This window comes from Acartia tonsa, chromosome 14 (assembly GCF_053477335.1).
Source record: "Acartia tonsa isolate MP-2025a chromosome 14, ASM5347733v1, whole genome shotgun sequence".
Taxonomy (NCBI): Eukaryota; Metazoa; Arthropoda; class Copepoda; order Calanoida; family Acartiidae; genus Acartia; species Acartia tonsa.
The window spans coordinates 2516097-2539097 of NC_137273.1; the positions used below are offsets into that span (position 1 = coordinate 2516097).

General features: G+C 31.6%; 1 protein-coding gene across 8 annotated transcripts; it reads right to left on the reverse strand.

Annotated features, from left to right (window-relative positions):
• Positions 1-3117: 3117 nt before the first annotated feature.
• On the reverse strand, positions 3118-15953 carry LOC145306146 (uncharacterized). Of its 8 annotated transcripts, none has more exons than XR_013874905.1 (9): positions 15817-15953; positions 14416-14501; positions 13445-13510; positions 12658-12692; positions 9344-9395; positions 7876-8754; positions 6564-6631; positions 3942-4153; positions 3118-3206 (listed from the first exon to the last, which is right to left on the reverse strand). XR_013874905.1 is itself a non-coding variant. In XM_080148122.1 (9 exons), the coding sequence occupies exons 2-8, from the start codon at positions 14498-14500 to the stop codon at positions 3964-3966; spliced, it is 1392 nt and encodes a 463-aa protein (XP_080004248.1). In that variant the 5' UTR covers position 14501; positions 15817-15953; the 3' UTR covers positions 3118-3206; positions 3942-3963. The 8 variants fall into 8 exon arrangements, 7 of the variants coding, with proteins under 7 accessions (XP_080004248.1, XP_080004243.1, XP_080004246.1 ...); XM_080148122.1 differs by having other exon boundaries at positions 7838-8754; positions 12658-12691; positions 13465-13510; XM_080148117.1 differs by having other exon boundaries at positions 7838-8754.
• Between the last annotated feature and the right edge of the window lie 7048 nt (positions 15954-23001).

Below are 23001 nucleotides of genomic sequence, written 5' to 3' on the forward strand. Positions count from 1 at the left end.
CATGCTTTAATGGCGCTCCAGGCCCAAAAGTCCATTGGAATAAGATTTGGGCTGCTGGGAAGCCACATCTCCTTGAGGAGTAAGTAACAGCAGGATCCAAATAAACCCATCTTTAAAGCTATCTTTTGACACGGCGGCTCTCATTTGGGCCACAGTTAAGCTAGAAGAACGTTTTATACCTTTTTAAAAATGGCACGAAGATTAAGATAGGGTTATCAGCGCAATACATAGTCTAAAACGAGTTCAAGGTTCCATATGGGCCCCTGAAGTCAAGAACCGAGAAATTTTCAAGATTTGTGACGTTTTTGACATCTTAAAATCTACCACGATCCACTTTGTCGGAGTATTACAGCCAAGTCAGCTGGGATAGAGAGCTCTAGTCTTTTCTAGTGTTTTCATTAGGTATCTGAGAGTATCTCCAGCAAGTTTCATTAGTCCATCTCACCTGCAGATGGGCTGAGGTCAAATTTAGTAGGCCCAAGTCATAAATCCACGGTAATTTATCTGCGCAATTCGAATCTGCCTTGTTGAACATATGCGCGGCCAGCTCGGCGTACACGTCCTCCATCGTCCAAAGATTTTTATGGCAAAAAGGTCATTACCTAAGCTTTTTATAGTGGGGTCAAACGTCCTGATTGGTCAAGTAGTTTTGGCGCTATGGCCGTTTAAAAAAAGTCCGGATTTATGTGGCGCACCCTGTATAAAGTAAAATATTTAAAAGTTAAAAAAACATCAAATAATGTAAAAAGTAAAATAAAAAATAATCAATAAAATTTTCTTGGAGGAAGAATGATTTCAAATCCCTGTTTTTTGTGGCCGTGTGTGTGTGTGTGTTGAAAATGCGTAATCAGGGATGTTTATACCATCATGAATTAATCAAAGATCTCTGTACAGAAAATAAACTTTAAGACGTATTATTTACCCTAGTCAATAGTCCTGACGCCCTTCTACGCAAATTATTTTTATGCTTTTTAAAAATTAAATAAACTAGTATATAATCTAAAATAATAAACATTTAAATTATCTTTTAAGGTGCGTGCCAATGTAATAGTCAATCAAACTTAAGCAAAATAGTAAAAAAAAAGTCTTGTAAAGGGCTAAAATAAACGGTTTGTCATCAATCTGATTTATCATATGTTCAATTGAAACAGAAAATTGCAAAATCTACTTAAGGATTTTTTTGAATTTTTAAATTTGGCATGGATATTCTAAAAGTATGAAATGGCACCTTTCATATAAGCTCATATCATATCGAACCTATATTCGCCCTTTAAAGCCATACTGGAATATACTTTAGAGAATCAGGATCCTGAATCAAGAAATTGCTTCGGCTCAAGTGTAAGAAGTTTTTAAAGTATTTGAGTCACAGCGGTTAGTCTTTCAATTGGGAGCTATCATTCAATCTTAACAAGAATATATACAGGGAGGGAGGGAGGGTTAGTCTTTCAATTAGGAGCTATCATTCAATCTTAACAAGAATATATACAGGGAGGAAGGGAGGGTTAGTCTTTCAATTGGGAGCTATCATTCAATCTTAACAAGGATATATAGTTCATGGAGGGAGGGGACATTGGGCTGTTTTTTTATACTAGTCCCCAAAGTTTTCTTATTTGTTGGGAAATTTTATAGAATTTTAATTGGTTGGTCCCTAGAGTTGAGTGTTCAAACTTTCAAACAGTAATTAAAATCAACAGAAAGGGTAATTTGTGTATTATAATTGGGGTGTACATCCCTATAGATCCCTTGATGATTAGCTAGATTGATAGTACGATGGATAAATAGATAAATGTATGGCATAGATAAATATAGGTATGGATAAATAGATAAAGTCATAGATATATGATTTACTAACATATAGTCCATGTCCATATAGAATGAATAACAAAAGATTAGTTCTAAAAATCATATTTCATTCATTATAGTAATCTTCAGATACAATTATCTTTTAATACTTACAATAATAATTTGCAGATTTTTTTCAATTTAATATAGAGGATTTTTTTTAAACAGATAAATAGATAAATGAAAGCAGTAAACCACTTAATATATAGTTACCATTCAATCTTTAAAAAAGATATAAATATAGCTAGATTGATAGAAAATATGATAGATTCATAGAGAGAAATATGACACAGATATAGATGGATAGATAGAATAATGGATTGATTAATTTAGATAGATAAAAGGATGTTTTAAATTATTTATAGACTATTTGATATTTGTTAATCTTTTTAAAAGCGAAGCTTTTCTATAATTATGGTCGGTCCGTCCGTACGTCCGAGATAGATAGCTTTTATTAATTAATTTAGGCATGTTAAAATTGTCCTATTGATTTCAAACTTTGCATGATAATTCCTGTAGTAGTTAGGTACGATTTAAAAATCGTAGTAACTCTACAATCATTACCAGAATATCCGTACGTCCATTTTAAATATGTTGATTTTTTACTTTTTTAACAACAAATCTTTATGTGATCTAATTATCCGTTTGATATGATTTTTGGTATACTGATTTCTGGGACAACAAAGTACAATATTATAAGCAAAGCAACTTTATAATCAAGTCCTAAAAATGTAAGTATATCTATAAACATTATCCTGTATCATGCAGTTTTTAACAAATTTACTTACAATTTTGCTTCCAATCTCATACATTTATATTCTGATTATTCAGTTCTGACACTATAAAAGTGTTAATGTCTGTTTGTCCTACCATTTCAGTGCTTCGCTTTTATGGATGTTGTCTTCCTTGTTATTTAAAGGGGAAATCTGTTATAAATTACGTAGGAATAAATTTTTTGAAACATTTTTGCTTTAAATCATATGAAATAATACCCAATACTAATTTTTAAGTTTGGATTCTAAGTGCCATTTAATCATCGATTACGAGAGGATAGCATTAACCCTTTGTAAAAAAAAGGGTAATAAACGTACAGACTTCCTAGTAACGATTATAGAGTTGCTTCGCTGTTTAACTCGTACTTAACTGCAGTAATTATCCCATGCAAAGTTTGAAATCGATAGGTCAATTCCAACATGCCTAAATAAACTAACTAATAGTTACCGACGGACAGACTAATTATAGAAAAGCTTAGCTTTTAAAAATCTGTAAAAAAAATAGGATAAAATATTTATTGCACAACAATTACATGGATGATATAATAATCTTTGAAGATACAGTTTCCAATGCTCGGGATTAGTCAGAACCTAAATAATAACAGATTTTGATAATTAAGAATTAACCAAGTATGTTAAAACAGTGCTAAGAAAGGATTTTTTATTTCTTATATCCGTAGAAAGCTTAGATTTTACGTTTCAATAAATAACTAATTAGAAAATTAAATTTTATAACCCAATGAAAAAAATGTTCACATCTTTAAGATTGCGCAAAAAAATAACATTTTCCCTCTTAATCATTAATATCAAATTAATGAAACGACGCAACAAAAGGATGTCAACAGCCATAAGTAGCAAAGCTCAAAAATTGTGACTGGATATAGAGAAAAAATTTACTGTAAAGCAGGGTCATACAAAAAACATTAAACTTAAAATAGGGAAATAACAAACCTTTAAAATCACGAAAACTTAAAAATCCTAATAGAACCAGCACCGCAATTATTAGACAAATCTTAATAAAACATTATGGAAATATGTAGAATTTAACAATCCAGTCCCTGAATATGAATAGAGAAAATCAAGAAGACCTAAAATTCTAAAATCGATCTAGCACCCCAAATAACAGACAGATGGACAAAATAATGCATAGATGTCATACAAATCCTCAATAAGTATTTCAGAAGTCTTTATTGAATAAGAGCAGAGAAGATCACTTATTACCCATAGGGTTACGGACGGACTGAATAAATTAAAGAGTAGCTTCGCTATTAATCTTATTAACTACTATGACAAATTGAGCTTTAAAAAAAAGTACATCAAAATTACCTAATTTTAAGCCGGCGCGGCGTTAACAACCAGTGGGTGGTACCGCGGGAGTGCAAGGACAGACTTCATAAAACCCACAAGCTGTGGTAGGACAAGCATCAGCAATAACGTTATCAGGATGTACTGCCATGACTTTCTCAGGATCTCCTTCGCATACACAGAAAGGCATAATCTTGTTTACAATGCCGAAGCCATTACTTCCCAGGGAAAAACTAAAATTTTTGATAATTAGGAAGACACAACCATAAATAGCGAATAATGCTCAGAAATAGAATTATAAGACAAGAAGTATAGTCTGAACCCTTTTTTCGTAAATCTGACAAAGGAACTCCTTCAGCAGACAAAACACCTTAAAATTTTTGAGTATATATTTTCTAGAAAGCTAACTTCATATTAAGGAAATCAACTATTCATAGCTGACTTACTAATGGATTTGTAATACGATTTACATTATACTAGAAAATACACGATATAATTTACGTGAGAAAAGCTTTATCTTAAGAAATGCGACTTTTTACAGCAGACTCTTTATATGAACAAAATGAAAAAATGTAGGCCCATTCTTCTTATCCATATGTGTACAATGTACATACAGTACAATGCTAGGTCCTGTTGAAAACTTAACGAACGTACTGTTGTATAAGTATTGCTATTAGAAACATGAAACATATGAATTTATGTATCTTAAATGTTTATAATAGATACGAATTACAGATTAAAAATCATGTACATTTGAAGTATGAGATATTATTTTTTTTGTTTTAATAGAAAGTCAAGAAAAAAATATGATTTTGTTAACGTAAATTCTTAAAGGGATTTTTATTATTTTATATTGATTGCAATAGATAAAGCATATTTATTATTAATGCACAGATAAAACTTGGATGAAACAACAATATGAAGGCAGTACTTCATGTGATGGACTTGATTAGAGTAAAAGTTAAAAGAACAGCTCTAAATAACTCTAATGTAGAAAACTTGAAAATTTCAGTTTAATTCAACCAATGACAACATTTTAATGTTCTGCCACTCTCTTGCAGAATTATATATTAGACATTATTTCTCTAGAGTAATCTCTCTACTTGCTCAGAGTTGCACATTAAACTCCATTTAACAAGCCAACATGTGGAATTTAAAGTATTGATAAAGGTTCAATTCAGGATCTTTTGCAATAGTATCACTAATGCTAAATATAAATAAGCCAACATGTGATTTATTTCAGGAATATGAGCTGGATTTATTTCTAAAGGCAATTTATACTAAGAGATATCCACTCAAAGTAAAACTTCCCTGAGCTGGATCTTTAAATGTGTAGCCGTTGCCGTAGCCAGAGGTACAGCCACCAACCTAATAGCGATCTTTAAATCATATTAACCACGCGTTGCCGTGGTTACAAAAAAAACAATACGATCTTTAAATCATATTGGCAATGTGTAGCCGTGGCCGAAGTCGTGGCCGGCCACGCTAAAAGTGGCTACACTACGTTAGCGTTGCTAAAGCATTGCCAAAGCCACAAAGACAGCTACTTTTGATAATTTTAACCTAAAACCATTGAAATTGAGGTTTTTTTATAAAGAATAATCAAATGAACAAATGGATGTTTTTTGTATGTATTTAAATGTATAATTTTTTTGTACTGACACAGAATGAAGTAAAAAAAAGTCTCGTCATGTCCGTATTAGGTATGTTGCCTGCCAATTGTAAGGGACAATTTTAAATAAATAAATACTAAAATATGTACCTAAAATACACTTTTTGGTAGATTATAAATGATTACTATTTAAAGATATTAGTAATCAAAAACTATTTCTTAAGTTATAGTGAATAAAAGCCCACATTCTATTAACTTATTAAGATTTATAAAGAATCTCTTCCCTTGCGTCCCTAAACGGAATGTATAGGCAGACGTGCCGTGCCAGTGTTTTGGAACGGGAGTGTTCAATTTCTTCTACATATAACCTGATCGTGTATCAAAAACGCAAAAAATATACGAAAGCAAATAAAAAGAAGGAAATGTTTAATGATTAAATTAACGGGAAAGGGGACTGTTTGTGTTGTTGTAATAATAAGCGTTACGATTATTTGATAAAGCGGAAGTAAAGGTACACTTTAAAAAAGTGGAAGATTCGGGGAAAGGTGTAAAGAAGATAAAACTTTTCTCTTAATTCCAAATATAATATTTTACTCTTAATTTAAAGTGTATTTTAAAATTAAAATTGTAATTTTGTGTAAAAAAAACTTCAAAAATTAGGCAGAGTAATTTTATTTCTTTGTTTAAAAAAAAATTTTTATAGGGTGGGCCATAGAAGATTTTATAGATAGCTGGCATTGCACTGCTGTAAAATCTTTTAAAAATCGATGTTATATTAGCAGCACTGAGGCGACGACTATGGCTACAGCTACGGCTACGGCTATGACTACGACCACGGCAACGGCAACGGCTACAGCCACGGCTACGGCTACGGCAGCGGCAACGCCAACGGCTACACATTTAAAGATCTAGCTCTGGACTTATAGGAAGCTTCACCATAAAGAACCATCTCAATTCAGCAGTTAGCATTATCCTTAGCTTGAAAAAAAACCAGACATTCAGTTACTTATATGAAAAGAAATAAAACTTACAATTCCACTTCACCATCAATTTCATTTGTTGTCACTTTGCCACTACTATCAACAAATGCAATACCACCCTAAAAAATCATTTAATGGAGAGGTAGGTTGTGCTAAAATTCTAAATTGTGTGAGTTTTAAGGCTTAAACAACAATAGTACAAAACAAAATATGTGTATTCCTTATTGAAAAAAATATAGACCAAAAAGTTAACATAAATTTTATTGTTCAAATACTTTTTTTAGGCCTTAAAACTTACTCTTTTACAGAATTTTAGCGCAACCTACCTAACCCTTATTATAAAGAGCAATACTCCCTAGCAAGCAGGGGCTCTTTATAAAAATAAAAATCAAACCTAATACTTAAAATTGAAAACAAATAAAGCTTAAACTTAAATTCAATACAGATTTTAGAGAATACTAAATTTGAAATTTAATATTTAAGTTTTTGGGCTAACAAAACTGGTATAGATATGATTTTTTATTTAAGGGGGGGGGGGGGTTTTAATGCAACCATCTCGTAATCAATGATTAAATGGCACTTAGAATTCGAATTTCAATCTGAAATTTTTCATGAGTAATCCCTTAGTAGGTATATTTTCCCTAAATTGAACAAAAAGTTTTAAAAGTAACGGCTGGCGGCTCAGCCGTTTAGCCGTTTTTTTTGCCTATTTTCAGGGCAAATTCATCATTAATTACGTTGGAATCCACTTTTTAAAACATATTTTTGGTTTAATTCATGTTAAATGATAGCAATAACCATTTTTAAAATTTCTATTACTAACAGCTACTGGCTAGAACCGTATGATAAGGTTTTTGGGCGAAAAAAGTAATGTGGAGATAGGTTTAGTGACTAATTTGCTCTTAAGATTGCCAAAAAATGGCAAAAGGGGTAAGCCGCCAGACGTTAACTGTTACTTTTCCCACTTTTTGTTAGATTTAGTGAAAATAGCCCTTCCAAGGATTATTCATGCAAAATTTTAGATCGAAATTAGAATTCTAAGTGCCATTTAATCATTAGTACGAGATGGTTGCATTAAAAACCCTCTCTTATATATAGTAAATTGTCAAGGTTACTAATGATCAGTACGGTTCACATTTCTAATCCAGATATTAATCAGTGTTGAATCTGTATTGGGAAAATGGGTTTTCAGAACAGTACTGAAAGAGGCATTTTTATTTGGGACAAACTTCCTACATATTTGCACCAGACACGTTCTAAATATAAAATAAAACAAATCTCAATTGTTAAGAGCAAGGAACACACAGATTTATGGAAAGTTTTACCTGAAGTAGAAAATCGGTAGAATTAGAAGGAAAAGTACCTCCAAAGTCTGCAGCTTCCTTAGATAGGCATATCAGAATGTCTTTACTTGTAGCATACAATTTATCAACAGCAAATGCCACTGGTTTATCGAATCCAGATAACTTATTAACTGGTGCTAAGGAATCCAAATTAAGGAAAGCTTCTGAACCAATGACCTCAATATTACCAGAATCATTAACTATCACTAGAGAAGATCCAGCGTAGTTTATACAAACGATGAAACCACATTCTGAAAACAAACTTTGAATCCAAACATTCAAATGAATATAAAACAGAATATTCACTGGATCAATTCCATCATATAATTGAGGTACAGTTACTTTAGCTCCATATTGAACGCCATGTACACCATCATAAGAATCAAGCTTGCTAACTTCCAGTACATTAACCGTGTTTCCACCATAAGCTTTGCGGACAGTTATTTTCAGTCTTTCATTGTCTGGATCATCAGTATTGACATAAATACAAGTAGGACCCGCAATGCAGCCACCTACAGTGGTTCCAAAACCTGTAGCACCACTTGATGTTGTGTATTCATAACTTATCAGATGTTGGTTAAAAATCTGAGTAACCAAACCCAAATTATTTATACCAAAACTCTGGAAATAAATATTAAAATTGCAAGTTTTAGACAAGCTCACTACTACTTTTTGTTTTCCATCCTCGCAGGATTCAAGGTCAATATCAAGGACTTTAGTTTCATATTCTATTGTATTGACAGCCACTCTTGCAGTGCAGCCTTTAACATTAACAGCTGCAAGTCCATAACTATTGGTAGTGACATTTGTTGAACTTGATTTATCTGTAACATACACACATACATCAGGCATGCAGGTTCCATCTGGCCCAACTACACCTATCTCCAATCTGGTAGATCCTAAAAATTAAATATCAAAGTTAAACACTTACATGGTTTACATCAGAGGCATTAAGAAGCGGATGTATCTGCTACCCTCAGCAAAGTTAAGAATAGATAAACCCCTCTAAGTGTCCCCTTCTACACTCCCCTTGCTAAGGGTTTATAGTCAATGATACACATCTCTAATACAGCCAAACAAAATTATGAGGTAATGAAGCCACACTTCTTAAATTTTAAGAGTGATAAAAAATTATGCCGCTTCGTGCAATAATTTACAAATGCAGGGATACTTCTAAGACTATGTTGAGTAGGTAGCCATTTAGGGGTATATTGCCCCACCTAAAACGAAAAAAAATAAAACCCTGTTGTACGTAATATACCCCCGTTGATTGGACTTAAAGAGTGTCAACATTTTCTCCCCTTGAACGACAATAAAGCTTAGCTTTTAAAAACTATGCGAAAAGTTATAGAAACATGGCTCTCCTTAACAAAATATGGACAAAATGTACAAGAAATCTAGGACCTGTATTCTTAGATTTTTTGATAAAACTAAAATATTAAATAAATTTGAAAAACTTTGAAGAACTGTACCAAGGGATAATCTTACCTGTAGTGCACGGTGGTAGAACTGACAGACCTTTATTAGAATATCTCTGGCTCTAAAAATAAAATGTATAAAGAAGGTGTATTAACTTTTTTGCTTTTTATTTAGAATAGCTAGTCGGTGCTTTTAGTAAGTAATAGATGTAAAATGGTCCATAGAATTTAAATTTGCAATCGGTTTTTTTTGTAGACCTCTTATTTTTGAAGTAATTTAAGTTTTTAAAAAAAATAATTAAGTCGGTTTAAGGTACTAAAATGCAACAAAAAAGAAGAAAATTGCCAGTATGAACAAAAAGAGTAAGATCTTTAATTTGACACCTTACTTTTTAAATTCTGTTGAGTAATTATTGAAAAAATCTATTTTTTTAACCTCGGTTTAATCAAAACTTTAAACTTAAAAATATTATCTCACAGGCATAAAAAAACATGTGTTCATATATACCATTAGAATGAGAAAAATAATACGAATCCATTCTAAGCAAAATTGAAAAAGTTTTAAAAAGTTGTAATAAAAAATAAAAAAAATAAAAAGTTTATTTTAAGAATTGTAACTACTAAACTAGCCAATCACAAATCGCAAAAATTGATGAATCGGGAAGCTTAACCTATAAAATTAACCAATAGAATTGCCAAAAAAAAAGGAGAACGTTCATACAATATTTACAATAGATACTACAATAAATATAGTGATATTAAAGAACATGTAAAGAATGAAATATTATGAACAAATATGCATCAGTCTGTTTATAAACTTCAAAACAATGCAGTTAAAAATACATTATTGTTTCTTGTGTTTAAAAAATATCTGCTACATTGCATTGTCTTTTGTTTAGGTTTTGTTCAAGCTAACCCTTTAAAGCCGAAAATTATGATTCTTAAAATAAACTTATATTTTTTATTTTAGTTTTATAAAACTTTTTTAATTTTGCTTAGAATGGATTCATATTATTTTTCTCATTCTAAAAGTATATATGAACACATACTTTTTATGCCTGTGAGAGGATATTTTTAATTTCAAAGTTTTGATTAAATCGAGGTTAACAAAATAGATTTTTTCAATAATTACTCAACAGAATTTTAAAAATAAGGTGTCAAATTGAAGATTTTACTATTTTTGTTCATACTGGCAATTTTCTTCTTTTTTTTGTTGCGTTTTAGTACCTTAAAACCGACTTCACTATTTTTTTAAAAAACTTAAATTACTTCAAAAATAAGAGGTCTACAAAAAAACCGATTGCATATTTAAATTCTATGGACCATTTTACATCTATTACTTACTAAAAACACCGACTAGCTATTCTAAATAAAAAGCAAAAAAGTTAATAAACCTTCTTTCAAATAAATGTCAAAGAAACATGTTAAAACCTATCAAAATTAGACCAAATAGATACTATGCTTTGCAAAGAGAAAATCAATTTAACAAAGACATTGAAATAGTATACACACTTGCACAAGATCTGCGCTTATAATAGTTCATTGCAAAATTAGCCTACAGGAACATTTACAGGACAAAAATTAGGTTTAACTAGCGGCTATGCTTAGCAAGATATATATTTTAGAAGACAATTCTCTTGGGATGGTAGAGGTATCCTGCCTCAAATGGTTTAATCCTCCCTGGACCTATAAGAAGCTTCAATGTTAAGAAGAACCATATCGGTCCAGCACTTAGCAAGAGGACACAGACAACATCCTGTTACAAGCCTGCAGAAAATACACTGCTCTAACAGCTAATAATACCAAAACAAGACATTCTATAGACGCGAGAAATAACTATTTTAGTATTGAAGCTAGAGGCTTCACATTTAATGGGTCTACTTGTAGACAATTTTCAGCAGTTAAGTGATATATTTCCTGCACACAATTATGGAATCTCAACGACAAAGATTTTTTTATCCAATCTTGACAAGTGAGGTATTTTTGGAAAGAGGAATATATATAGAAAACGCCTTTGAAATTAGAAAATCCGCAGAAATCATATTTGCAAGTTATTTGCAAAAATCTGCAAAGCTAATTTGCAAAATTAATTTCATGCCTTAAATGACTTATTTAGAAAAAATCTTTTTATGAAATGTGTTTATTTATAAGTTTAGAACATACTTAGGGCAAAAAAATTTCTTTATTGTTACTTTTTTCACCTTATATATGAAAAAAGCAGTTTCTCACATTTTATGATAAAAAAGGTATAGGAACAAAAAATATGATTTTTCTTGATGTAAACACAATAATTGGCATAAAATCTATCATCCTAAATGTAAAAATCAGATATAGAATCCTTTTTAGAGCTAATATAGTGCAAAAAGTAACCAAGATATTTTTGCAAAGTATGAAAATCTGAAGAAAATAGTTCTTTTTGCTTTTGATATACATATCAAATAAATGTATATAAAAATAGTGAATTAAAACTATAAAACATGTTATAAGTTTTTTCAACATTGTCATTGATTAAATTGCACTTTTAGGTTTAAGAATTACCGAAGTAGTGCATAAAAACTCTTTTTATGATGTAATTAAACAAAATAAATGCCAAAAAACCAACTACAAAATGGTCTACTGCATTATAAAAAACACCTAATTGTTGATTTGAATTTATTTTGTTTCATAACTTAATAAAAAGAGTTTTTATGTGCTACTTTGGTAATAAGTAAACCTAAAAGTGCATTTTAATCAATGATAGGGTTGAAAAAGTTATAACTTGTTTTATAGTTTTTGATCACTAATTTTATATACATTTATCTGATATGTATATCAAAGATTCAAAATCAATAAGAACTATTTTCTTCAGATTTTCATACTTTGCAAAAATGTCTTGGTTACTTTTTGCACTATTTTTGCTCTAAAAAGGATTCTATATCTGATTTTTACATTTAGGATGATAGATTTTATGCCAATCATTGTGTTTACATCAAGAAAAAACATATTTTTTGTTCCTAAACCTTTTTTTATCATAAAATGTGAGAAACTGCTTTTTTCATATATAAGGTGAAAAAAGTAACACTAAAGAATTTTGTTTTGCCCTAAGTATGTTCTAAACTTATAGATAAACACATTTCATAAAAAGATTTCTTTTTAAATAAGTCATTTAAGGCATGAAATTAATTTTGCAAATTAACATTGCAGATTTTTGCAAATAACTTGAAAATATGATTTCTGCAGATTTTCTAATTTTCATAGGCGTTTTCTATATATATTCCTCTTTCCAAAAATACCTCACTTGTCAAGATTGGATAAAAAAATCTTTGTCGTCGAGATTCCATAACTGTGTGCAGTATTCCTCAAAAAAAAAACTTTAAAAAAGGTTTCCGCGCGGATATATCTTACCTGGTAACAATAGTTCCTTTTGTTGTATTGCACGCCTAAAAATTAAATTAGTTTAAAAGATATTCTTAGTAACAGTATCCTGCACAGAATTACTACAATAATAAAAGTAATTATTTAAATTTTAAGAAACTTTTCCCGGACAGACGAGAAACCAAACAAGGTAAATTATAGAATAGCTTTTATCACAGTGCATACGAAGGTGCTTTGACTTTTGTGTCAGAACCTAAATTGGTACATATTGCATTTTATTAGGTAACTTCATTTCACTTTTCAATAAAATCTAAAGTGCAGCCGTTTGAGAAAGTTAGATTTGAAAATTTCAAGTTTAATTTTCATCCCCTAGGATATACGGCATATTCATAAGAAAAGCAAAGATTATTTATTTAACATTTTGAACAAGTTTGCTTTTTAAAAGTTCTTCATAAAACCACTCCTGAAGCAAGTTGATTCATGGCCATTTTTATTTGTTGCTTTGCTAAGGTCACGGAAATTTTGCCTTAAATAAATCATAAAGAGATTTTATGAAAGACTTTATAAAAGAGAAGTTGTTCAAAATTTAAAATAAATAATCTTAGCTTTTGTCATGATTATGCGGTAACTCCTAGGGGATGAAAATTGAACTTGAAATTTTCAAATCTAATTTTCTCAAAAACGTCTGCATTTTAGATTTTATTGAAAAGTTAAATGAAGTTACCTACCTAGGGTAATAAATGCACGATGTCCCAATTTAGGTTCTGACACAAAAGTCAAAGCACCTTCGAACGCACTGTGTTATGTTAGAGTAAACCTTGGTTATATTGGTTATATCCTTGTTTGTAGTTGTATGGAGGTCTGTAGTTGTAAGGAGGTCTGTCTAGAAAAATAAAATATATGTAAATAGAGGTTTTCAGGGTTCAGTAGCCGTGACAAAGACTCAAATTTTAAAAAAGTTTAGACGCTTTGAACAGGTTTCGACTTCCTGCAGATTTTAAAAGGCTTACTAAAGACTGACACGAGTTTTTTTAATTGGAACAAGCATTATCAATCTTTTCAAAAATAAACTTGAATTCTTATAAAAAAGTAACAGGATGCGTGTTTGTTTGTACCGAAGGATCTCGTTAACCGCTGAACCGATTAGGTTCTCCTTAATAGGATAGCTTCTCATAGGTCCCTGGTAGGTTTGTAACTATTTTGGGCGAGGGTACCACCACCCTTCAAAGAGAATTCACAATAAAAATCGAATTTTTTTTTACCTCGAGACTTGAACGCAACATAGAAAAGTTACTCATTATTTTTTTAAAAAACAAACATTCAAAGTGCCACTATAGGCCTCTAGGGGCGTAGCCGCTAGTTCTTAATAAAGGAATAGTTATTTCTTTCATCGTATTATAAACAGCTTTCCGCGGATATAGAATGTACAAATTTATAGCTAGTGCCTTCGGCACCACGGGGCTAAAAAACTGGTATTAATCTTATGATTGTACATTTTTATATTCGTAGAAAGCTGGATATAATACGATGCTAGACATAGTTTTTTCGTATGGATGAGAACCGGTTCCTATCCACCGGATTCGAATGAATACAAGAAAGTTTTTTAATATTGAGTTTAGGGCAATTCACACTCAACCCTCCAGAAAGAAAAATCACCAATGTAAACAAACCTCAAAAAAATTCTTGTTACTTTATAAAACTAAAATTTAAAGCAAATAAGGGTCTTTTAAAGCCCCTCAACACCCACCCCTAGTTAAAATAGCCATTTAAGTAGTAGAAATAACTTACTATACTGAGGACGGGGAGGTCCTCCAAAAGCATCCACAGAAAAGGCTGCAGAGACCACCAACAAAAATATGCAAACAGGACCCATCCTAGAAGAAAATATTAATGGGTAAATATTATTTTAAAACCTTTAATAAAAATGTCATAGCTTTTTTGAAGGTGGGCAAAGGTAAAATATAACAGGAAAAGTTTGATTCTAAAATATAAACTATTAAAAAGAGATTCAACAAAATGAAATACCTAACCCTTATATAAAAGTTATAGAAAGTCAATCAGTCTGTCTGTATGTCGAACGTAAAGTCCAGCAGTTAGAAAGATCTTTCATAACATCCAGTTAAATTCAATTAAAAACTATGAAAAAATAAATAGGTTAATAGTATATTAAGGTAGCAGAAATAAATTTAAAATAATTATGTAATAAACAAAGTTTTACCTACTTAATTGAAATAATAGTTAGATGAACAAAAATAAACATCGGAATGTTAAAATGCATGACGCCTATTTTATAAGTAACAAGAATTCCATCTAAGCTTTATTATTTTGTAGTAGGCTCTAGGGCATAGACGTCCAGGGAGGGGGGGGGGGTAATGGGGTGATTACCACCCCCCTAAACGAATTTTGGGGTGCCGTAGGCACCCCCAAAATATTTTTCATTTTACCCCTCCCATTTAAAATTTACCCCTATCTTGGCACCCCCAAACATTTAGGGGGGGAAATAAAAAATCCCTAACAAAAAAAATTTGGCGACCTTCGCGCGCATTTTTACTACTAAATATTAATACATGATCAAATTACCCCCCCAAAAAAAATTTTACCCCTGGGGTAAATTTTGAAGGGGGTAAACAAAATTTACCCCTGCCAACAGATTTCACGGGGGGTAATTACCCCCCCCCCCCAGGCAAATTTTACCCCGGGGGTAAAAATTTTTGGGGGGGGTAAAAAAAATTTGCGGCGCGCTTCGCGCGCCTTTTTATCCCCCACCCCCAAAAGCAAATTATCCCCCCAAAATAAAATAGCTTGGACGCCCCTGCTCTAGGGGCACTTAAGGTGGGAGAGAGAAAAAAGAACCTCCAATTTGAGTCAATAATTAAAATGAGTTATAAATATTTCAAAATTTTGCGTAAAAACTGTCAAAATCCAAAGGTATTAAAGGATGGAGCGATAGCGTATAATTTAAAATATAAATGATAAAGTTATATGTAGCATTTAATTGAAAATAAATGGTTCTTACACTCAAACAGTTTCCGAGGATTCAATAATATAAATTTAAATGAACATTATATAGGGAAATTAAATTACAATACTATAAAAAGTCAAAATAAAAATTTTTTTAAATAAACCATATATCAAGTTTACGGAAATAAAAGCCAATTTAATAAACGAACAACACAAAATTCTATTAACCTGTCGCTTAAGATGTTACGTTTGAACTGCTAGCTGTATTTATATATCCTTTTATGGGGTTTTTAGGGTCTAGGCAAATTTAAAATCACAGTAGCGTTCATATTATAATTGTACGGTTCTATGTATTTTTATTTTTATTTTTATTGGAAACACTAAAGATGTACAGTAAGGTAAAATTGTACAACATGAAAGGAATAATTCAAAATAAATAGAAATAGAAGAATAGAAGCATATTCTGAACCCTTTTTTCGTCAAATCTAAGAAGGAACATTTCTAGCAGACAAAAGTATTGTTTACTTTCGACTCAAGCTAATGTGGATTCTTAAGAAATTATAGACTCGCTACTCGATAGTGAGGCAAAATTATATTTGTGAAAAATCATCCAAAAGCACATTAAAAATCTACAAAAAATTAAACAAACTCATATGTTAATAACCCTTTTAAGATTTTATTTAATTTTTGTAATTTTTTTTCGATTTTGGAGGATTTTTCACAAAAATAATTTTGCCTCACCAGCGAGTAGCCAGCCTAACTTTTTTTAAAGAATCCACTTCGTTACTAAGCTTTCAAAATTAAACGAAATTTTTGGGCAATTAATTCTGATTCCGCAAAGCTTTCTACTAAGAAAATATACTGCTTACAGCTAACTTTTATCTACGTATGAAATGAAAAAAAAAACATGCATTCGTAACAAGATGTGTACAAAATTTCAAACAATGAAATTAAATGTATGTACCGATGCGATTCTCCTATTGGCTCAATCAGACATTCCCTCTCTTTCTTAGTACCTTTATTTTCAAAATATAAAAAGTACAAATAATATTTTTTCAAATCGTATTTTTATTGATTTCTTTTTAATGAAATGACCTTTTTATTTGTTATTTAGATTTTTATTAAATTTTTTAAAAATTATCAATTTGACTTTTTAGACTTTTAAAGAAGATTTATATGTTTGATTTTTATAAAAAAAATATATTGTTCGATGTATTTTGATAGCTACTCTATAGGTGATAATGTCTGCCAGCTACGTTTAGGGGAAACGTGATTTTCTCTGCTTCTATTCAAGATAAAGGGTTTGAAATTATTGTTAAAAATCCCTATACTGATAAGCATCCAATATGTAATTTACATATTTCGTAAAACTGTCGGTAATACCTTGTCTTTACTCTCTACCTAACTTTGTCCATCTGTTTTTTTTTCACTTCTATTTAAATGAGAATTAAGCTGACCAATGCGCGTCTGTTCAACAAATCACATTGTCCATATGTCTATCGGTACTACTTTTAACCAATTTTCTCCTTTTATCAAAGAAAGACTGCTGAAATTTTGTGTGAAGATTCGTATGAACTAGTTCCTATGTCTACCTGTCTCTAATGCTTATTTTTTCTTCTCTTTGCTTTGCGGTTCTTACTTTTAAAATTTAGATCTTTGCTACTTATGGATGTTGCTATCCCTTTTTTTAGAGAACCATTCTCAAAAATACACTTTAAAAACAAAGTTTTTACATGTATTTCTTATGTAAAACTAATAGGATATATAATTAGGGGATGTTACAAACGGACAGCTTCATACTTAGCATGGTGATTCCTGAAATTGGTATGCACGACTTCAAAAGTATAGCAACTCTGTAATCAAGTCATAAAAATGCTCTATATATGCTGTATTTAAGCAGTTTTGCTACAAATTTACATACAATTTTCTATGAACTTATTTTTATACTGTTTAGGTATCAGTTCCGACACCTTAGTTAATCTTAATGTTCGATTGTCCCCTGTTTCAGAGCTTTGCTTTAATAGATATTGTCATTCTTGTTAAAAGCGAAGCTTTTCTATAATTAGGGTCGGTCCATCCGTCCGTACGTAACGGAAAGCTTATTTCGTTAAGTTAGAAATGTCCTATCAATTTCAAGCTTTGCATGGTGATTCCTGCAGTAGTTAGGTACGATTTAGAAAGCGTAGCAACTCTATAACCATTACCAGAATGTCCGTACGTCCATTTTAAACATGTTAATTTTTAACTTTTTTTAACAACAATTTTATGTGATATAATCATCCGATTGGTCTGACTTTTGAAATACTGATTCCGGGTATAGTCCCTTTCGTGGCAACGCTCCTTAAGGGGCGATTCTTTGTATTTTCACATTAGCTTTTCTCCTAATTCTAGCCCTGGCGGGGTGCTCTAAACCTGCGGGACCAATTGCCTAACCCTGCGGGACAATCATCTAACCCAACAAAACCTAACCCAACATAACCTAACCTAACCTGAAATAACATATTAAAAGCCATTTTAAAAATATGACAAACCAACCCTTAAGGGGCGTTGCCACGAAAGGGACTATATTCCTGATACCCATAACAATAAGGTACAATATGACAAGCGAAACATCTCTATAATAGTCCTAAAAATGTCCTTAAACAGAAGTCTGTATTTAAGAAGTTTTGCTACAAATATATGTAAAATCCTGTCAAAACTTTTATATTTTAATTTTGTAAATTCAGTTCTGACACCCTATAAGAGTTAATGTTCGTCTGTCATATCGTTTCAGAGCTTCGCTTTTATGGATGTTGTCATCCTTGTTATGTATTTTTTTGGTGCTTGGTACCTTTATTACCCTGTTACAATACTTACAGTTTGCCATCGTATACACATCTTATTATGATCACTCTTTGCACTAATTTGTACCTTTATTTCACTATTAAAATACTTTTTCTGTACCATTTTTGGGATATATGGAAACATGTGTGACGTCATAAAAAACGTCTAAATCTATCTCTTTTTTAGTTGTTTCCTTACCTACTTTTCCTCTCATATCTCTCATTTTTACGACGACACGTGGCTGATTTTATGACACCTTGTCCAGCTACTTTATGTGATACTAGTAACCATTACACTCTTATTTTAATAACTCTATGCAATCTTAGCTACTTGGTATCTTTATTCAACTCTTATCTTAATTACTCTATGCTATTTCGTACCTTTATAATTAACCTATGCCTGCTGTGATACTTAGTATCATAATTTTCTCTTATTATGATTACTCTTTGTAAATTTTTTACTTTTTTTCTATTCTTGTATTAATTACTCTATGCAATCTTTGCTACCTCAACTCATTAACATAAAGTTTTTATGGCTTTTTGCTGGGCCATAAAATGTCATGATTTTACCATAACTGCTCCATGGGTAAATGGATATGAAAATTGAATTTGAAATGATTTCCAAAATTCCAGTAAGGCTGGATAAGAACCAGTTCTGAGCCAGACTGAAAAATCATGTATTGCATCAAATTCTAGAAAATTTTTCATGAAAAAAAACAATACCCGGGACTTTGGTTCCTCGGCGCCAACTAAACTGGAAATAAAATTTTATTTTACTATCCGAGGAATACATTTTTCAATTTATTATCACTATAAATCTTAAGGGATATGACAATGAACGATAAATCAATGTAGATCCACAATTATGATATACAAAGTTACAACCTCTGTAGATTAAAACTATTGACTGAAAAGTTTGGACACTGCTTTTTTGAACAAACCAACAAAGATTTAATAAAAGTCCTCAAAATTTTTAAGTCAACGAATGAGAGAACTTTGGGGACAAGTATTATTTAAAGTGCTATGATCTTCTTCCCTGAATATATATTTATTAGCAATCAAGTTTTGCAAAAGTTTTAATATAATATTCAGATTATTTATATTTCCATCCAGCCCTGTATAGCTTGTCAAACAATCATAATAACATGGTAAATTTATGGATGTAGAATATATGTGGATATTATGACAGCGGAAACATTGTCTTTAGTTTATATTGCTATTTCCCCTGTCAGTTATTAGTCAATGCGTTAATTCAGTTGGAGGGGAGGGAATCGAGTAGAGATGGGCATGGGGGAGATTATTATTTTAGCCCGCTACATCCTTCACTTTATTAGAGTACATGGTAATTTGGTGTAACATCCAAGTAATAATAAATCCATTATCAAATTTATGATCTTGGTTTGTTTTTAATTTTCTTTTTTTTACATTCTTGATTTTTATAGTCCAAAGAAGTGGTTAAATACAGAGAGAAGGGACAATGGGCTGTTTATTACACTAGTCCCCAAAGTTTTATAATAACGTCTTCTTATTCCTTGGCTTAACAACTTTGGGGACTTAAGTGAATTTTGATTGGTTGTTTCATTAAGTTGAGTTTCCAAACGTTTCAACCACTAATCAATAGAAGTGGTAATTTTTTGTCTCGTCATTAGGGATGTATATCAATCGGCTAAAGTCTTATCCAATATAGAGTGCATCCTCTGTTAAGTTAGAATCTGGGCCTAACACCGCGTCATAATTAAAGACATAACATAAATAAATTGAGTAGTGGGAATGCCATGGCCTAAAATAGGCGCAACTTTCCATGCACAGTTATGACTTCTAGACAAAGGTCTTTCAATCAAAGTGTTTGGTTGCCTGAGTTACGTAATAAAAATATGATTCAGTCCTCAATAGGCTATGCGAGACTAAAATAAAAAAAAAATTTAAAATCACGAGAGCTTGTAAGCTAAAGTACTTCTACATTTCAGACTGTTTGAAATACGAACGTACGTACAGGAATAACTTTAATTAAAAGTGTAGAAACCTCTATCTACTGAAAATTTTAGACTAAGGGCATCGCCCCAAGACACTAGAAATAAAAAACATCCATTGCTAAAAAAAACTCTGACTTCAGAATTAAGACATTTTTTTGTAGGATAAGAAATTAATAGCAATATTATTATGAAAGCAAAAATGTTAATCCTTACGGAAAGGTCTTTGACCACGTTTTCAACTCTTTAATATGTTTTGTTTGTTACATTCCTGTCCAACAATATGGTTTAATTTTTTTATTTTATTTTCTAGGTTAGGCTAGGTAAAGTAAGTAGTTGTGGAATGGATATAGAATATACGTGTATACTATGACAGGGGGAAAATTGGGGTATAGTCCTTTCCACGACATCCCTCCATAAATGGCTTTTTATAGGTTATTTTAGGTTAGGTTAGGTTATATTGTGTTAGGTGATTGCCCACAGGGTTAGGTAATTGGCCCCGCATGGTTAGAGCCCCCCGCAGGGGCTAGAAATAGGAGAAAAGCTACTGAAGATTCGCCCCTTATGGAGGGATGTCGTGGAAAGGACTATACCCGAAAATTGTTGTTAATTAAGGCTGCTAATATGAAAGTCATTTATTGGTCAGAATGCAATGGAACGTTCAACAAGTAGAAAGGGAGGGGGTGGGGTAAATGGGGGTGCAATGGAGTTATCGTTAAATTAGCCCTCTACATGCTTTACTTCATCAGGTAGCATGAAAGTCAAGTGTAACTAACATCCCTGTTATAAAATATCCATTAGAAAAGGTAACCCTGTAGTGTTATGGAGTCAGAGTTAAACCTTTCTTCATGAGCTAGAGACATATTTTAGAAGTCCAGATGGTAGTTTGTATTATATTAAACGAAGACTATATATAGAGTGGCTACGCTCCTAACAAAAGAAATAAAGTGTTCTTTTTCAGCTATTTTTTTGCAAAGCTATTGTAGCATACAAAAGGAAGATGGTCAAAAAGATATCTAGTTTTGAGTAGCAAAGCTACTCTATCACCCTTCCCCGCAAATGGATTTAGACCATTACTGAAATTTGAGTCTCTATTAGTCCAGCCGTTTGCGAGATTTTTTTTGTACTTACTCACAACCTCATCTTAGTTTTTGAGCAAATTTTGAATTAATAGTTTTAAGAGTTTAAGCTATGACATGTAAACCAAATTTAGCTTACTAGCGGCTGTGCTTCTAGAATCTAGGGGTCTGTATTCAAAGGGGTAAGAAGATAGCAGAAAAATGGCCATAAAACTATCCCAATACTAAAATCTAAATATGTAATAGACTAAAACCATTCCGGGAACAATATGAAACTTTATAAAATAGGAGAAATCATTAGTTATTAAAATCATTAGCTTCAGACGAAAAACCTTGCTACTTTATATAATAGGATATGTTTTAAAGCTCTGATAATATTGGACAAAATCGTCCTTGTAACAATTTGAAAAGAATCTTTTCTTCAGGGATCTAAAGGGATAATACAATGGCCGATAAATTGATGTTCATACCCAATAATATGATACACAAAATTACCTCTTCTGTAGAATACAATTAGTGGTTGAAACGTTTGGACACACAACTAGATGAACAAAGCAATCAAATTTAATTAAAGTTCCCAAGGATGTTAAGCCAACGTTATTATAGTGTACTAAACAGCCCAATGTCCTCTTCCTCCCTGACTTTTTTTTACAACTTGTTTCTCTTATTGTCATTTTTAGAAAGAATTTTTAACATTTTAAAAAGAGATGAACACATTATTATTAGGTCTTTAAATTGAGTTTTTCTAAGCTTTTAAAATAAATTTATTTGTAGAAAAAAGATCCTTTGGGAAAATATTTTTACCCTCTATAAAAATAAGATTATAATAAAAACTTATCTAAAATAAAATAAAATAATTTAATACAACTAATTTATTGGAATGTTTTATAATAAATCCTTATACTAAAGTAACAGGATGTTTGTCTGTTTGTTTGTCTGTGTGTCTGTACCGAAGGATCTCGCTAACCGCTGAACCGATCGGGTTCTCCTTTACAGGGTAGATTCTCATGGGTTCTGGGAAGATTTATAACTATTTTGGGGGAGGGTATAACCACCCTCCTAAGAGAAATGACAAAAAAATCTAAATTTTTAAAAATATATGGGAGACTTCAACGTAACATAAAGAGGTATCGTAACATAAAGAAGTAACGTATAGACTTTAACAAACAAAAACATCTAAAGTGTCAGTAGAGGCCTTTAGGGGCGTAGCCGCTAGTTTTATAATAAACTAGCTGTTGCGTCCCTAGCATCAACGGGTTCTATATTCGAAGGTATATGGAATTGCAGAAAAATAGCCTAAAACCATACCAAGACTTGATTATCAAAATAAACTAGCCTAAAATCAACTTAGGACCTTTAAGAAGCTTCACTATAAAGGAGAATAGGCGTTATCCCGTTACCCACCTGCCCCTCGACTAAATGACTGGGTTAGGTAAGGCTAGGTTAGGTTATATGGCTAGGGGGCCGAGCGCCCGCGGCTAGGCAGACCAGGGGGCCGTTTTTCTGGGGGGGGGGTATAAAAATTGTCAAATTTTGAGAAAA

Excerpts from the sequence above, each read along its gene's own strand:
- LOC145306146 (XM_080148117.1), bottom strand. The coding sequence starts at position 14,500 with ATGGGTCCTGTTTGCATATTTTTGTTGGTGGTCTCTGCAGCCTTTTCT. Across the intron at positions 13,511-14,415 it reads ACCTCCCCGTCCTCAGTATA|ACAGACCTCCTTACAACTAC; the intron begins GTAAGTTATTTC and ends TTATTTTTCTAG. Across the intron at positions 9,396-12,657 it reads AAAGGAACTATTGTTACCAG|AGCCAGAGATATTCTAATAA; the intron begins GTAAGATATATC and ends TTTTATTTTTAG.